Source organism: Trachurus japonicus, chromosome 17 (genome assembly GCF_045865225.1).
Source record: "Trachurus japonicus isolate A0001 chromosome 17, Traja_1.0".
NCBI lineage: Eukaryota > Metazoa > Chordata > Actinopteri > Carangiformes > Carangidae > Trachurus > Trachurus japonicus.
The window spans coordinates 36,120,145-36,138,638 of NC_140923.1; the positions used below are offsets into that span (position 1 = coordinate 36,120,145).

An 18,494-nucleotide genomic window follows, 5' to 3' on the forward strand; every position below is an offset into this window, starting at 1 on the left:
TTGGGGAAGGCTGGAGCAAGATGGCGGGGTCCAAGGTGAAGCAGGACATGCCTCCTCCGGGAGGCTATGCCGCGTTTGATTACAAGAGAAATCTACCGAAACGAGGACTTTCGGGTACATGCATCCCTTACGCTGTTTGCTGAATATTTTATGTACATAAAGGAGTTGTGGCAGAGGCGCAGGCTGCGTGACAACAGCGGCTAATGCTAACGGGTTAGCGCCGGTGGGACAGAAACAGGAGCTAATCTGCTGAAATTATGATGTTTAAATTGTTGGTGGGAATTAAATTGATTCTCTAATCATTTGACTGTGTAATAGGATTGTCTATAACATGTTAAAGTGTCAAATGAAATGTTTCTCGTTAATTATTCCTGACTGTTAATAGTTATCCTCTAACTAGCTAACGCTGACACTTGATTTCATTGCAGGTTCACTTATATTTTTCTACATAGAGATACAGTCTAAAGTTTATTAAATGCCACTTTTCCAGATCCTGTCGTTTAACATGGGCAACTCTGATACTGTGTGAAAGACGGAATCATTTTGTCTGAAACTGGTGCTTCACTTAAATCTGTTACTACAATATGGTTAATATAGGAGCACAAAGAAACATTGACAGCGAGACTGTATCTAGTTTTTACCCCAAATTTGGACCCTTTCCTGGTCACACATTCAGCTACTGCCTGCCACTAATGTTTTTTGATAAGTTACAGTGCAATCGTGGTACAAATGTTGCAGAAATGCAGACATTTTAATGTATTAAAAGAGAAAACAAATGCAGTTTAACACTACCAGCTCGATCCAGCTGTGATTATTTGTGTTGCAAACTTCTGTCACCCACACAGCAGGTGCTGCGACTATCACAGTCATGAATGAGGTTAGATTGAATTTTATTTTGGCCAGTTATTCATAACACTGACAAGCCTGAAGCATAAAAGAATACGAAGCACAATTACCTCAGTTATTAAAAGATGTCTCCACCACAGATTGCAACATTTACAGCTGCAGAAGATGCAAGGACAGTAGTAGCCTTTGCAGACTTGTCACTCATCTGTAAGGATAAGCTGATGCAGCTGGGGGCACTTTTGAGAACTGCTTTGGTATTAATATGACAGATCATAGAAGTATGTTTACCTGAACAATGTGTCAGGTCAACAGCAGCACGTGACTGGTTGCAAGTCAGTTTTGTTTTTGCAAATCCTCACACAGCAGAGTAGCAGCTGTAATCAGATCAGCACAAATTTCCCTCTCGCTACCACCTGGGGGTGGTAAATGTCTTCCCCAAGCTCCAGTCATCTAACACTGGAGCACTGTAAGTTTTGAGGGTTTTGCACAGTATCCCAGGGCTGCACTCATCACGACAGGGACCTTAAACATTGTAATCTAGAGCCACCGTCCAGTCTGGGGGTCACAGCCCCTGATTCCCCCGATCCTCTGTGCAACATGCAGATGGTTTGCCATCTATGCCTTACCAGAGCGTCAGCCACAAATCTTACAGACAACCCAGTGCAGATTAATTTATTCCGTCACAACAGCTGGTGAACGCACAAGTTGAGGAACTTGCTATTCTTGTAGCTCTGTCATTAACTTTGATGCATGTCCAAACAAGCAACAGTTCCATCAATAATGTAGACAGGTTAGGGTCTAGTTTGATGTGGGTGAGAGATGTTTTTTAAAACCCAACTCTGAATCATTTGAGGTAAAATACTACGCTGCTCTACACTGTGACTAACACATTCTTTGACCAACAGGATATAGCATGTTCGGCATCGGCATTGGCATCATGGTGTTTGGATACTGGAGGCTATTTAGGTGGAATAGAGAGAGGAGGTAGGAAGCTATTTTGTGTTTTGAATTTTGTTCATGCTCAAACTCTGACTAATGTTTACAGACGAGCCAAGACTGATGGTGATGTAATGTGTTTGTGTACCTCAGACGCCTGCAGATTGAGGAGATGGAGGCCCGGATAGCCATGATGCCCCTGCTGCAGGCAGAGCAAGATCGAAGGTAACAGTGGAAAAGTAACACACGCAAACAGACACATTTAGAGTTACAGTCCAGTGGTAACAAACACAGACGAGTTATTTATGTAACGGCTGAATTTTCACTCTGACCAGGACCTTACGAATGATGAGGGAAAATTTAGAAGAGGAGGCGGTTATCATGAAGGACGTTCCAGGCTGGAAGGTAAAGAAAATAAATGTTCTCTTTGAGTTTTTGACTTTTGGTTGGTGTGAAAATAAAAATAAAACTTGGAATAGACCTGCTCCACCACCCTGCGCAGGTCTCTCCCAAGTTTTATTTTTCTTTCTTTCTTTCTTTTTCTTAACCATATTGGTCACATACCCTACACACCAATGCAAAGGTGCAGTACAACATAGATGTCCTCACATACTCATTAGATTCATACCAGGATATTGACTGATTGACTCTGGTGTCAATCAAACTTTTTACAGTTTTTTTTCCCAATACATCACTATGATTAAAGTCTAACAAACATCCACACACATATAAACAGCTTCCTAATGTCAGTGTTCAGAGAGAGATGTGTGATCATGTGTCTGTCTGATTAGCTCTATGTGACTCTTGATATTCAGGTTGTATGTTTGATTCCCATGTTGACAGAGACCCTGTAGCAATGGTGGAGCCACAGACTGAAACCTTGTTTTGTTTTTTTCTCTGCTACTTGATCTGTTCTTGTGCATATTAATCAGCAGGTCAATGATTTTATTCCTTTGGGGCAATTTCAACCAGTTTAGGACTTCATGTTTTGTACATAGTTTAATATTTTTTTAAAACTCATCGTCAACATTTCAGGTCTTTTACAACCATTTCATATCAATCAACCTTGTTCTTACAAATTCTACTTTAAATCTTCCAACTATTGCTCCAGCTGCGTTAGCATGGCTTCAATAATGTTTGTCCAGTTCCCAGTGTATTTGAGCAGACTTCAACTTTACCAACAGGATTTTCAACATTTCTGTCTGCATTTTTAACATTTCTACTGTTAAAACCATTCATCTCTCAACCTACAAGTGCTACTTTTCTGTGATTGAGCCTTTCAGCATTTCTTCAGCAATGGCGTTCGGCCTTCAGCATTCACACATATTTTCTTCAGGAAATGTATTTTCTAGTTTTCTAGTCTCTAACATTTTCTAGTTGAAAGAGTTGACAAAAAAAGGTGATTATTTGATTGAGCCCTCTCCAAAAGAAAAAGTTAAAAAAAATTAATATAATTAATAAGTAACAGATATTTAAAAAACAAGACATTCAATTTAGGATTTTGAAAATGATGTAGCTTTGACTATAACTGTTTTTGTTGAGTAATGAATGTTATATCTTTATCGTTATTCTTTATATTCTTAATGTGTCTGTCTGGTAGTTTGACATGAATGCAACAGCTCTTCTGTTGCAGTCATATGTATTTGTAGAGGCCAATAAGAGGAGCAGCTGTCATCAGATCTAGATGCAGGTCAACATCAGCTCTTCTTTAATGTTGCAAACCTTGTGTCTCATGCAGGTCGGTGAGAGCGTCTTCCACACAGACCGCTGGGTCACTCCCGTGTCAGAGGAGCTGTTCAACCTCCGGCCCCGCGAGGAGCTTTTGCACAAGCGTTTCGGGTTCTTGTGGTACGTGTAAGCACCACCAAGACCAACGGCGTCCTGTGCTCCACCACCTTCCACAGTCAGTGCTGTGTGGACCTGAGTCCTCGCTCGGTCCAGCTTGTAAATGTTCATATTAAACTTATCTTTTTTTCTGTACCTCACCCTGGTTTACCTGTCATTATTCTCAAGTTCATAAACCTGATAGAGAAAATCATATCCTATGGTAAACATGAAGTCTGTACATCAGCAGTGTACCTGAGAACAGTTTTAAGGTATACTGAAGTTTTGCCAGTGTGCCCCATTTCACACAAGAGACTAATGTTACCTAAATATGTTTTAAATTCCAACCTGACCAGCAAAATTCAAAATGCTCATTGCTCATAAATGCATCAGGGATATTGAAGCATTATATACATCTATTAAACTGAAAGTAGGAATTCTGCCTACCATGGGTGTCCCTCACTAACGTATGCATGCATCCATGTACAGATTAATTAAACTGCAACATAGCCAACTGGCATGTTGGCTGTGGAGATTTTGTGTATCAACTACTGCGTGAGGAAACAAATATGACTTGGGACAGTTACGTTAATTAAATTTGGTCAACGTTAAAGAGAATTTTCACGACCACGTTTTAAACTCAAATCTTCCAAGAGTTGAGGTCTAATCTGATCCTGTGAAGACATTGTTTTGGATCCAACTCCCAATTACTCCCCTCACACAGCTAGCACCAGGTCATTGTCAGCAGCACCTCACTTTAAAAGAAAAAGTACATCTTAGTCCAGGCAAATAGCGTTTTGCGACAGACTTATTGTAATAGAATTTTTTTCCACCATACATCATTTCTATGAGGTGTCCAGAACAACATACAACAACAAAGTCTTAAGAAATCCTAGTTGGGGAAATATGTAATTCTCATCAATCCCAGATTGATTTACTATACAAAGTCATGGTGCCAATAAGGCCAGAAAACAATACACCCCAATGGGGCTATTTTTTTTCCTTTACTCCTATCACAATGAAACTTTACACAATGAAAGTATCTATGAAATGTAACATTTTTTGGATTACAAGTTTCTTTGAAAATGAATTTGAATATGCAAATGAGCAATACACTAATGGAATATGCCCAAAATACACCCGAATAGGCTCCCCCCTCCCCCCTTTACTCCTACCACAATCAATCTTCACACAATAAAAGTATACATGAAAAGTAACATTTCTGTATTCCAAGTTTCTTGGGAAATTAATTTAAATATGCAAATGAGCTCAACACTAATTGACTTACGGTCAAGAAGCCATAAAGCTGCAAGCAGCAAAAACAGGGGCCAAATAACTAATAACTGTCCATTCAGTAAGTTAACCTATGCATACACACAATCTGAGTGAAGTCACTTGCCACACTTGACCTATGCATACACACAATTTGATGTCACTTGCCACATTTACCTGGGTCACTAGTTGCCACAAAAAGACTTATATTGACCTTAAGAATTGATTGCACAGTCTTGTCTCCAGTTGCTTTCTAAATTTTTTTTTTTATTAGCGAACAAGCCTTACCTAATGACTTTCCCCCCAGTTTGCAGAGAACATCAGAAGATGATATGTTATACGTATATGCTGTTATGACAACAACATATGAGCAGGACTAAGAACTAAGTTATTTGGCCCATTTTTGCTGCTTGCGGCTTTATGGCTTCTTGACCATAAGTCAATTAGTGTTGAGCTAATTTGCATATTCAAATTCATTTTCCAAGAAACTTGTAATCCAAAAAATGTTACTTTTCATGTATACTTTCATTGTGATAGCAGTAATACAGCCCCATTGGGGTGCATTATTTTCTGACCTTATTGGCACCAGACTTTATACAGTAAATCAATATTGATGAGAATTAAATGTATTTCCCCAACTAGGATTTCTTAGGACTTTTAGTTTGTTGTTCTGGACACATCATAGAAATGATGTATGGTGAAAAAAAATTCTATTACAATTAGGGCTGGGACTCGATTAAAAAAATTAATCGAATTAATTAGAGGCTTTGTAATTAATTAATCACAATTAATCGCATTTTAATAGCATATAAATATTTTATTTATTTATTTTTTTCACATGGATTTTAGTATATCATTGAATGACTGAATACATAAGCTTAAGCATTCAAGGTGGAACTTAACCAAGACCAACAGACTAGGGATGCAAATTATAGATTAATTCATTAATCGATATTTGATACATACAGATTAAATGGTCTTTCCTTCCAATACACTATGATGATTACTGTAGTATTTAACTAGGCTACTTAAATCACAGTAGCATAAACTGATTTGTTGAACTCAGCCTGATGTAAACATTAATACAACTCAGTAACCAATCACACAGGCAGCTCCATGTTGTCCCTGTGTGATGTTCAGGGACAGGTCGGGACAGTCTGAAGACAGAGCTCTGAGGGTGAAGTCCTATCATAATGAGATGAGCTGCACCTGTGACAGTGACAGGTCATAAATGTAGCGCTGCAGCTGAGCAATTAGCGCTATATAGGGCATTTAGCGTGCGCCCGTGTCTGTGTATCTATGTGCAGGCAGAGATCAGAGATGGTGTTTTAAATAACCATGCTAGGGTTTCACCGGTCTCATCTCTGCCAGTCAGCCTCTCAAACTGCCGCCTCTCTTGCGTGCGGGCGCACCGCATGTAGACACGTGAGAAAAAAAAAATTCTGAAAAAATTGGGGAAAAAAATCGATTTTTTTTAATAAGTGCGATTAAAATGCGTTAATTTTTTTAACGTGTTAATTTTTGTGTAATTAATTAATCGTAAATAACGCGTTAAAGTCCCGGCCCTAATTACAATTAATTCTATTTTTGGGTCCAAAATTAGCTAGATTGCCTGGACTATCTAGCCTACAAGGTATTGTGTGAATTAAAAACAAAAACATTTAATCCACTGCAAGCTTTATTAGAAAAGTCATTTTACAAGTTTAACAGCAGAATAGTGCTCAAGTGTCATGTGGCTGTAATTGTACTGTAATTGTTGCTGTACTCCATCTTACATGTCACACATCACTGTCTGGAGGGTTTATTCTATTATTAGATTCAAATTACATTCAGCCCCTAGTGGAGCAGTTCCATCAACCTGTCTGCTTCTCAGCCATTTGGACTTCATGGACTTTAAACAGGAGCCAGAACATTTTGACAACTGTTTCTCAGGCAAGCCAACTGTTGTTATTCAGAGGCATCAACCTTTGAGTTGGCAGGATCCTCCTGTGTAGCCACTGCTCACAGCCGCCCCACTGCTGCTGCACAATGGGCCTGCAAACAAAGACAAACAAATGATTGGGATCAGCCTGGCACAACTGGACGGCACCAAAATAACATGCCCTTAAAAACAAAATAACATGCCCTTAAAAACAAGAGTTTACCTGAACTGCATCAGCATCATCAGTCACTGCCATCTAAAGCTGCACACACACTTCAGCTGTCAGGAGATCCAGAGAGCCCTCCAACGGTCCGTTCAATCTAGAGAACGAGATTGAGAAATGGATTAAGCCTGGAAACTGATGTTTGACACAAGTCACAATAAAATGCATGCAACACTATTCATGAGTCTGAAAACTCACCACTTATTCAAATGTAAGGGTACAAAGAGAAACAACTGAATACAGTCTAGACACCTTACACATCAAATAGGACTGCTGTGGGAGATTACTGGAGCAAATTTGTGGACTAATGCAGTGAACAGAAGTGGACTGAGCACAATACTACCCATGACTTAGAGGCCAATGCTTTTCTTTTGGGTGGACTCAGGTGGAGCATTAAAATCCAGAGGAGCTTCATAGAAACATTTTTTCCCTCAATGGACTTTGTGTAAGAATCAGAATCGGGAAAGAGGCCATGGCATGTTTGTAGGCGACATCTGAAGCAGTGGACTAAACACAGCGACTAACTTGAAGGTATTCATGGAAACAATGAGAACTGAGTTGGAAGGATGTGAGCAAAGCAAAAGGAGATTTTTACCTCACGTGCATTGGCCTACTTTCTCCACATATGACCTAGGCAAGAGAGCAGCTTTCATCTCTGATGAGCACTTGTTGGTAGGCGCAACACTTCGCTCTCCAAGGACTTGTAGGATTTTGAAGTAGCTGACCTCTTGAATGTAATGAAGCATTAACATGACCAGACACCAGCTGATGTTTTTCCCAGCATTTCCATGCGCCACTTCAAGGTCTAATTATCAAACCCCACTAGAGGTATGATCTCAGTGCACTATGAAGTTGTCTGTCAACATCTCTTTAAAATGGTTTTGAAACATGTACAGGATTCACTGGGCCAAAAACCCATCTTTAGACTTTAGATCTTTAGGAAACCAGGCAGGCAGCTTTTCAAAAGAAGTGGACTTTGAACGAAAAATAATCGAGAAAAAAAACCAAATTAGTTTATCCTGCCATACCATCTTATCCAGACAACTTCACTTGGACTAAGCTGCCAATTTGCAGTTGCCCTCCAGAGACATCCAAGAGCTTTGAGCAGTTGAGTTATTTTCACGCAGAATTACAGTAACACATCAACCTACAGCTCTAAGGTTTACTTCCCCCATGCGGTAGTTTTGAAAGGCAAAAGAATCAAGATTATTTTCCACAGTCTGTTTAATAGGCTCCATGAAGCCAAACTGACAAAGAAAAAAAAAAGTTGATCATACAAAGAACATAAAGTACAAAACTGTTCCCGGTTGAGATATTACTTTGGGGAAACGAAGTTACATTTTCGATCACTTAAACAAGATTAGTCCATTTTACAGCACATTTAAAATGCAGATGTTGAGCAGAGCACAGAAGATACCTTGGACAGACTGTAGCATGCTGCAATTTGCAACTTCATGAACAGCCGGCCACTTCGGATGTGTAGTTCACCAGTCTGAAAGGAATTCACTCTTTTGGGAAATTGAACACACAGGAGCCTCAGCTAAACTAAGTTTTGATAGTAAAAAGGAATTTAGCATAAAATCCCCCAAAAGTATTTTCTAAGAGTAAATGGATCTTTCCTCACTCAGTTTAAAACCTGACAGGAGGTAGGCGAGTCACAGAGACTGAGAGGGGAAATAAGAGAACAAAAAAGAAAACCAAACAAGCCCCATCGGATATTTCAATATAAAAAAAACAAACTCAAAAACTAAGGAATTAAATGAGGAAACACTTTAACGTGCTGGACAAAAAGTCTACAGCGATGGTGATGGCTGTTCAACGAAAAGCCAAGTGGAGAGTCATTGCGCCCCCAAATAGGGACTTGTGGATTTAGTCAGATTATAGATGTATTGTAATTAAAGATCTTTCGGAGCAGTAAAGATGCCCAATTGAGCAATGCAAAGAGTCCTGAACTGTAATTTGTAACATGGTATGTTAAGGAATGACCCTAACTCATGGCTACATTTTTTTAAGATGCTTGAGCTACTACAACAGAACTACAAAACTAAGGTCAGCAATAACACGTGGACATTTTTCTTGAGGAGCGCATCTTTGAAATACAGCCAGCCAAGTGATGATCTTGAATCAGGGAGATGTTTACTCGTGTGTAGCTGAGGATAAGAAGTGGGCACACAGGTAAAGACACTGAAAGTTCGAACACTGGAGTTTCACAACATCCCCGTCAACCCACCAGACAGTCCAAAAACCCTCCCTCTTTATTTTTTTTCTCTCCTTTTTTCGCCTAAAGGACTCCATCAAGTGATACGAGCAACATTAGAATAGCAAACGCTGAATGTTACCTAAAGTGTTTAAATCGTTTGCAACCTCTTTATCGGAGTGGGGCGGAAGGGGGTGGGGTGGGGGGCGGGGCTAGCAAAATTTGCCAACGGTATACGGAGAGGCATCGATTTGGGCACAGGTACTGAGGGGCATATGCGATACGAGGCTTCATATGTTGGGGCTGTGAAAATTGTCTTAATTCAGTGTTTGAGGACATCTAGTGTGATGAGGCGTTTAATTCCCATCTTACCACTGCCAACTATGTTTTCTTATTCAGTAAAGTGAAGATGGTGTTTAACAAATGGATTCAGATCATTTAGGTTTAACATAAGCTAAGTTAAGTTAGTCTAGTGTCATACATTTAGGTTTGAAACTTACAGCCCCAACATAAGCCTAAACACGATGCAAATGCACTTTATTCATGCTTACCATAACTGTCGTATCCATCGCGGTAGGATCCAGAGCGGTCACCGTATCCACCCTGTCCCCTGGAAGATAGACAAACACAATTAACTTCAAAATAAATAATATCAAATTATGTCCAAATAATGTATTGAAATGCAATTTTGCAAGTTTTACCTTACCTATTTTCTCTGTAGCCGCCACCGCCTCCTGAGGAGTATCCGCCGCTCCTGTATCCGCCGCCGCCGCCACCACCAAAGCTCCTCTCTCCACCACCGAAGCTCCTGTCGCCGTAGCTCCTGTCACCGTAGCCCCGGTCTCCGTTGTATCCGCCACCTCCAAAGTCAATTGAGAAGAGACAAAAGCAAAATAAATACAGGGGGACCAACGATGAACTCAGAAATCATAGATGAGGCGTTTGATTAGACCACAGGGTCTCACCTCGGGAGTACCCACGGCCACCCCTACCCCGAGAACCACTGAATCTGCCGCCGCGTGGACCTGATCCGAAACCTCCTCTGGAGCGCCCGCCCTTTCCTGCTTCATCCACACGAATAGCCCTGCCATCGAGAGTCTGCAAAAAAAGAGAAAGAAAATAAAATTAAATACAAATTAAAAAACTCATGCTTCAGTTCATGATCATCATGTTAAACAAGGATATGTAAATTTAAGTAGCCACATGTTATGGGCAAAATGGCAAAAATTTCTATTTCAGTATAAACACACATTTAACGTTTTATTATGGTTAATCCTGTTGCTTACCTTGCCGTTCATGGCGTCCAATGCATCCTTTGCGTCTTCTGCGTTATCGTATTTCACAAAGCCGAAACCGCGAGATCTCCCCGTCTCTTTGTCTCTGATCACATCCACTAATGGAGGGAAAACATAAAAACCATCAATAAAAGCCACAACCTGCGAAAGACTCGAAAATCATTCGTGTATTTACACGTTGCAGGAAAATAAAGAAAAGTGGTGAAAAGGAGGTGGTGGTTTTACCTTTTTCGATGGTTCCGTATTTGCCGAAGGCCGCAGCCAGAGACTCCTCGTTGGTCTCGAAGCTCAGTCCTCCGATGAACAATTTACCCTCGTCCGACATCTTCAAGGTAACAAACAAAGACAGAGATATTTTAATCCTCTAAAACCAACACAGGCACCAATTTACACGACGCCATTACACCGCTCCCCTCCCGGCCCTGATAAACACGGGCCACGGCCATTGCGAACAAAAGTAGGTCAGTGGCCGCGTTGAAACCGCGACCGTATTTACCCGAGAATTTGTGCCAAATGCTTTTTAAACGATCGTTACTGTGGTTTTATTAACATTTGGGGTGAAATTGTACAGGTTTTAATCACATTGACTACGGTGGTTATCGGTCGAAGGCTTCGCCTGGTCTTAGGCCCGTAAACGTGGTTTCGTTTCGCTAGCAGATTAGCTAGCTAGCGTTTTTCCTTTCGGCGCCATTTTGTAGCAGCGAGCTGCTGCTCCTCACTTTGTTCCCGGACCGACCGAAACCACGCTGCAGCCGCATTATACTCACGGTTACATAAGCGCTCTGGTTAACGGATAAAACCGTGGTTTGACGAGAAAATTCGCTCGGTTTTAAACGTTTGTTTCCTAATAGCAGCACTACTGTTGAAACAAAAAGCTTTCGACTGATTTACATCGGTATTAAATTTTTTTCAGGTTGCTGTTCAGTTGAATGCGTTTCTACAACAAGGCGTTTTTTCGTGTAAAAACATTTAAATTTAAATTCACGGCTAGCAAAAGCACACAAATGTGAATATGTGTAATAAAACAAAGATAAACAGTGACATTTTCGTCGAGATAAGACACAAGAAAGGCTTTACCTTGCCACTCGTAGGTCTCAGAGAGCTGATGAGCTGAGCTGCAGGTCGAATGAGGGAGAAGAAAGGAAGCTCCGCTTTTCACCGCGCTAGACACTGGCACTGTCTTCTTCTGCGGGCATGCACAATGAGGTTCAGCCGCTCCACAGCGCCTCCTGCTGGGGAAGCTGAGGCAACACCATGTCTATCACCACCACCACTACTAGTAGGCTACAACAATGAACACTTTAGTTAAGCGGAATAAATATGTATTACCTAATACTACAAAACTAAGACATGTATTTATGTGCCCAGGGTGACGATTTGACATGGAATGAGTCCTTTTGACACTCAATTACAATATTATTCTGTGCACAGGTAGTATGATTAGACCACATCTGAGAGCTAGTTAAAGCTTGCAATGAGGCACCGACAGGCATGTGTAAGTCCTATTTATAACATAGTAAATTACCAAATTGTAAACCCACAATTTGTCCCAAGTTCCACTGAAGCTATTATGTCTCTAGACCCAAAAATAAATCCAAACCAGTTTGGTAAGAAATCCATTAATTAGATTATCACTTAACATTATTCTTTGAATCTGTTTCAGTGCAATCAGACCAATCTGAAAAGGAATAAGCATCATGTAGACCACAGGCTGCTACATTCACATGTGTCACTATCCATCAGGCTCCCTGATCAGGAATAGCCTATATTTAAGGATCAGCATGATTTAGCATGATTGTTTCAAGTGCTTTGTTTGTATGTGCCAGTTTGCATGAGTCATAATGGTAATTTACTGATCAAGTGTGTGAGGCCTGAATTATGCCAATGTCCAACTTGGCTGTGTGGGAGGTAGATGTGTCTGTACATGCATCTGTAAGCATCGAAGTGTGTTTGAATGCCATGTGTAGGAAGTGAACAGGGAGGCACATCTGTGTAGGAGGCCGCCTCAAGTCCGGCCAGATGTCATCTGCCACATCCTCTTTGCACTATTACATAAGGCACGCTTTAGCTCATATCTGTATGCTAAACATGAGGCTGTACTGGCCAGTAGCTAATGAGCATAAACTGAAAACAGTGGGAAACCCAGCCTGGCAGGCAAGAGACATGTAAGCAGTGTGGATCATCTTGATCTTGATGGGATCCACAGGACAGACATTTGGATGGGGTCATATGAGTGGACGTGGGGTCATATGAAAATTCCTGATTATGATTATGAAGTTCAGCTCTCTGGCCACTCAGATGGTGCTGCTGCTCTCCACACCCGTTCATCCCCATCTGCAAGCATGTAGGCTACTATAGCATCAACATTGCTGTTCTGAGCTCAGCTATGCTAAAGGGGACCTATTGATGAAAGGACAGGCAATGAGGTTTCCAGAGGAGGCTGTGGGCGTTCATGTGAAATTCTTGGTTTTCATTTTTCTCAGTTTTTCAACAGTGAAGACAGGTGCGATGGTTTCTTGTAACTCTTAACAGCATGTCAAAAACCTCCCACACTCGTTTTTTTTTAAAGGATCTTCATGAATCATCAGCCTCAGAGAGCAAAAGTTAAGGAAGTGGAGGTATTCGGGTTGGCTGCACATCACTGCAGCTCACGTTCTGCTTCGTGGGGTTAAATATACATCAAGCAGGAACAGTGTTGTTTTGTGTCCTCTTAGAATAAAATTGACATGTTTAGTCTGTTTAGTTATCTGGGACTGAGGTAACACTTTATTTTAAGGGTCCTTGTTCCTGTGTATCTACCTAATTAATTACAGTGTAATTACCTATGTAACCGTATGTAATAACATGTACTTACATTGTAATTACATAGTGTATTTTGGTGTACTTACAGGTCCTTGTTACACTTGTAATAAGAAATGCCAAAGTGGCCTCTCTCTTTGCACAAGCATTTCTTATTACAAGTGTAACAAGGACCTGTAAGTACACCAAAATACACTATGTAATTACAATGTAAGTACATGTTATTACATACGGTTACATAGGTAATTACACTGTAATTAATTAGGTAGATACACAGGAACAAGGACCCCTTAAAATAAAGTGTTACCGAATTTAAATATTACATTTAAGTTAAACCTAAAGATTGTTTCCTTCATTGCTATAGTCAGGTTTTGATTTTCTGAAATAAATGGCCTTTGATGGCACCGTCCAAATAACATGTGTGGAAGAAAATATTCATTTGATAGTGGAACTTGCAGAATTTCTTAAATTTGAAAGTTTCCATTGAAATCAGTAACAGCTATGGGGGTTGTAGGAATTCTTTTGTGTACTTGTATTTGAGCCTACTGCAATGTCTAGGAGCTTTTCTCACTCCTTTCTTTGTTAGCACCACACCCATGAATCTATCAGGGAAAGATTCAGTATGTTAATTGAATTACACCACCTTTTATACTCAGAGTATCTTGTCAGAGTCTAACAGAGAAAACACAACGGCCACAATTAGCAAGACAAAATCCAGTGAGTCCCAACTCAGTGGGGCTTGTTTTTATTTTAATGGTGTTTGAGTAAGACCAATGAAATAGTAGTGGTTCCTCCTTATCTCTTTTAATATCAAACATATTGGGTGTTGTCCTCGATACTGGCCAACTCCGGTCACTGGCATTTCCCATCTTTTCTTGTGCTCTGAAATTAACTGAAAGAGGTTCTAATCAGATACAACATGCAAAGTGTTCAATCCACGTCTCCCCACCCCCTCTACTCGACACCATTGTGGAGTTATAGAACTTCACCGAAGAAGGTTCCATTGTATTAAGAAAGTTAAAAGAAACAATCTGTTCCTTTCTCCAGGGTATCCGCGGGGTCTTGAAAAGTATCAAAAGGTGATAAATCAATTTTGGGAAAATTAAGACCCTTAAAAAGTATTAAAAAGTCTTTTCACGACTTTAGAAAGTCTTAAATTTTGAAGTTATTTTTTCTGAATTAGCTGTCAAAGAGTTTGAGTCCTAAAAGACATTATGAAAGTGTGTGAATTCATTCATTTTATTAAAAAACAAAGATGAACCGGTACATAAAAAAGAAAAGAAGATTGTTGTTTTTGTTTTTTGAGAGTGGAGCAATGTTTTTTTTTTTTGTTTTTTTTAAATAAACTTTGCCTTTTATTTAGCCTATTATCCTAGCCTATTTTGAATTCTATTGTATCATTGTGGTCTATTAGTCCAGTCATTTTATGAGAAAAGGTTAAACAAAAATGCAACAGAAACAAACTCAACTGATTTTGTATCCTCAGCATGTCCTGAGTGAGGGAAAAAAAGCCCCGAAGAATCCCATTAGGGGAAAGTTTCGAAAAACATCCAAACATATCCCATTATTACATTTTTTTCACATGAATAGGGTAAAATTTTTAACCTTTAGACATCTCCATGAAAATTACTGAGTTGATTACTTACATTAAGACAAACAAAAAATGTATTACAAGTTTTTTGAAATTCTTTGTTAACATGAGCAAATTTGCACACATTTGCATACATTTGCATAAATTGCACCGTTTTGACGGCACATATATGAAGTTGCTGTGGTGGTACCGGCATGAAAATTGGAGTGAGTTGACTCCATCGGTCAACCGACAAGTTGACCACTTTAAATTTCAAGATGACTGTAAAATCCCCTGATTTGCACAAACTGAAATACGCTGCTATGGCCGGGTTTTGGTTGATTTTTCAAGACAGCCACATCCTTAGTAGAGCAGGTATGACATGAGCCAACAGTGCATAATCCAATTACGTATGGCTAATTTGCATAAAACACCTGATCTAAACATTGGGTAGAGCAGGTGAAAATGTCTTGTTCAATCTTGTTAACATAATAGTTAAAAAACTTAAGGAATGGAACCACTTTAGGCCCATGGGCATTAAAGCAGAAGTAAGTGGTCCGGTCGTTTTGGCTAATGCTGCGTTCCAGGCAGGCTTTTGAAATCGTAAATTACAGCTTCAAGTCACAATTTACGACTTTGTAGCGTTTCAGGCAACCCACTCGTGTTTTTCCGACCTGTTTTACCGGTGAAAGTCACTATAACGGCCACTCGTAACTTCCGACCGGTGATCTTGTACCAGATCGAACTGGTACCACTTCACGGTCGGAAAAATACGAGTTTCCTTGAACGCACCATAACAGTCCTCGTCCCTACGTCACCACATTCACGGCGTCCCTTGGCTGCACACACAGCCCTGCATGCCGTTCTCTCTCCTCATTGGATAAAAACTGTAGGATACGATAAATGTTTTCTCCTCGGCTCAGAGCAGAGCAGAGGGACTGAGAGACCCATGTTTCAGTCCAAACACTCTATGTAAGTGATTGCTGTCGGAAGATATAACTATTTAAGACTTATATTAACACAAATATATCACTTACTTCTGCTTTAATAGAGACAGAGCATGTCATACCTGCTCTACTAAGGATGTGGCTGTCTTGAAAAATTGCAGTCATCTTGAAATTTGAAGTGGTCAACTTGTCGGTTGACCGATGGAGTCAACTCATTCCAATTTTCATGCCGGTACCACCACAGCAACTTCATATGTACATGTACCGTCAAAACGGTGCAATTTAGTAAGTAATCAACTCAATAATTTTCATGGAGATATCTAAAGGTTAAAAATTTTACCCTATTCACATGAAAATTTTTTTTATATGCGTATAAATGGGATATGTTTGGGTGTTTTTCGAAACTTTCCCCTAATGGGATTCTTCGGGGCTTTTTTTCCCTCACTCAGGACATGTTGAGGATACAAAATCAGTTGAGTTTGCTTCTGTTGCAATTTGTTTAACGTTGACCCCTTTTTTGGCCTAAAATTACTGGACTATAATCTTTATCATAAACTAAAACTGTTAAGTTAAAAGTGTCACTGATGTAAATGGTTGCAGCTTGAAGTGGCGGTGAGGTATTGAAAAATATTGAGAAGGTCTTGAAAAAGTCTTAAAAAGGTATTAAAATTAACTTCAAGATTCCTACCCTGTTCTCAGTTGAGCTCAATGGTGTTTGCATGATCTCGCTATCTTTCCCTCTCTCTCTTTCTCTATGTCTCTGTATTCAAATTTCCTCCTACAGACCAAAAGTAATGAGATTTTATGTTCTTCATCTATGTTGGTGACCATGCGATAGACTGATGACTGGTCACCCCCACCTTATGTCATCTTAGGATTGGCTCTGACCCCACTTCAATCCTGCATGGATGAACTGTAGACAACGGATGGATGTTTGTTTGTTTCTTTTCTTTCAATTATCTATCCTTTCAGAACTGTTCTTTTTCTTTCTATAAGATTAGATCCAGTCATGGGAAACGTCCACCCTCTCTGAAGACTGTAGTTGCAATTAACAAATCTGCTGATATCGACCTAGGTTTCCTTCACAGTTTTGACCTTTGATGCACCGCGGATAGCAAAGAGGCATATAGACATGACAGGAAATTGCGCTAACATTCATCACTCCACACAATACCTCAAGACATGTTTGATCCTTACTGCTCTATTTCCAGCAGAAGGTGATGGCGACTCCCATAACTCACTAAATCACATTTTCTTCTAAACCTAATCCTGACCTCTTAGGAATTTCTTTTTCACAATACTTTCTTCACTCTGTATACTAGTGGCTCTGCTCATAGAAAAATGGAGTGTCATATACAGGGTATGTGATTTGCCTTGATATCACTTGTTCAAAATGCCACCCTGCCATCCTCAAACTCTGCTCAAGTAGATGAGAACGTATCATCGAATCCAAGGTAAACTGCAATATGATTGACACTGATTTCAGACATAAGATTTATGTCTTTCACTATGGGCAAACTGAGAATCAACCACCTCCTCAGGGACAACTGACATCTGTAAACTTCTGTCTCACCAGGCAGCACTTTGGCTGACCATGCAACCTGACAGTCTCTAATGTTCAGTTTTCATTGTTTTGCTGTTGTCTCCATGACCTTGTTTCTCCTAATGATGTTGCTCTTTCCAAAAAAGACCGTTGATAGGAAAAATGTAGGCTGTGGCCCCATCATGGATGTAAATGTGTAAATACTTGATCCAGAATGACGGCTGCATTGTGGGTCTTTTTCTTCAAACGCAAGAACATGAACATTACTTATTTCCATTCATTCATGTGACACTCTGATTATTTGAATTAACTTTAACCACTGCTGCTGAGTCAATCTACAGACTAACAAAACCTGACCAGTCTCCTTCCAGGGCCCACTCCAACGTCCTACAAGACTGTTTCCTGCATTGCTATAGTTAGATGTTGATTTTCTGAAATAAATGGCCTTTATGATGGATGGCACTGCCCAAATAACAGGTGTGGAAGAAAATATTCATTTGATGTAGTGGAGAGAGCAAAACCCTACACCTATGAGTGTCTCTGACTCCACACCCCACTGGTTTACCCTATTGATCTTGTGTCCCTTAAACAATGTCATTCACTTGTATTACAGTGCTATCTTCCCCCAACACACCTTCTCCTCCCCTGATAATTCAGTTGTATGTCTCATGTTAATTCAATCCTGTCTGGCCATCAGAACCTTGAGATGCAAATGTTTTCAATCTCCACCTTGAGATGCAAATACCTTTGTTTCCATGTAACACTATGTGACCCCCCTCTTTCTTCAACTGTATCTGTTCCCTTGCCCTTCATTCTGGGTCAGTCTATTGTCGCAGACCCCCTCTGTGTCAGTAGGCTCACCGTTTTCCTGATTACTATTAAACTCACCACACCACAGTAAACTTTGGAACCTGGGCATGTGATTTTTCTTCAACACATGCCATTTATACTATACGGATTGTTTTTCAGCAGGAAACAAATAGAAAAACACAATAGGCTACTTAACAACTGTTATGAGATCAGCTGCTTGGGACCCTCTTTTATCTATCAGTGCTGCTAAAATGTGTGTGATAAGGACTGAGGGCCAATGTCTGATTAAAGACCCTGAACCCAGTCCAGGG

The 18,494-nt window shown here is 40.1% G+C and overlaps 2 protein-coding genes across 10 annotated transcripts; one reads left to right on the top strand and one right to left on the bottom strand.

The window, feature by feature from the left end:
• The first annotated feature begins 12 nt into the window (after positions 1 to 12).
• ndufa13 (NADH:ubiquinone oxidoreductase subunit A13) lies at positions 13 to 3,767 on the top strand. Its single transcript, XM_085805742.1, has 5 exons — positions 13 to 114; positions 1,752 to 1,830; positions 1,936 to 2,007; positions 2,118 to 2,187; positions 3,521 to 3,767. Exons 1-5 carry the CDS (start codon positions 21 to 23, stop codon positions 3,638 to 3,640), a joined length of 435 nt encoding a protein of 144 aa, XP_085661868.1. The 5' UTR covers positions 13 to 20; the 3' UTR covers positions 3,641 to 3,767.
• A 2,891-nt stretch (positions 3,768 to 6,658) lies between these two features.
• Positions 6,659 to 11,642, bottom strand: cirbpa (cold inducible RNA binding protein a). Of its 9 annotated transcripts, none has more exons than XR_015038107.1 (8): positions 11,592 to 11,642; positions 10,740 to 10,839; positions 10,506 to 10,612; positions 10,185 to 10,317; positions 9,926 to 10,079; positions 9,771 to 9,829; positions 7,023 to 7,119; positions 6,659 to 6,912 (listed from the first exon to the last, which is right to left on the bottom strand). XR_015038107.1 is itself a non-coding variant. In XM_085805792.1 (7 exons), exons 2-7 carry the CDS (start codon positions 10,837 to 10,839, stop codon positions 9,159 to 9,161), a joined length of 543 nt encoding a protein of 180 aa, XP_085661918.1. In that variant the 5' UTR covers positions 11,592 to 11,642; the 3' UTR covers positions 8,229 to 9,158. The 9 variants fall into 9 exon arrangements, 7 of the variants coding, with proteins under 7 accessions (XP_085661918.1, XP_085661920.1, XP_085661915.1 ...); XR_015038106.1 differs by having other exon boundaries at positions 9,926 to 10,088; XM_085805792.1 differs by lacking the exons at positions 6,659 to 6,912; positions 7,023 to 7,119 and adding an exon at positions 8,229 to 9,172 and having other exon boundaries at positions 9,771 to 9,854; positions 9,948 to 10,079; positions 10,212 to 10,317.
• Between the last annotated feature and the right edge of the window lie 6,852 nt (positions 11,643 to 18,494).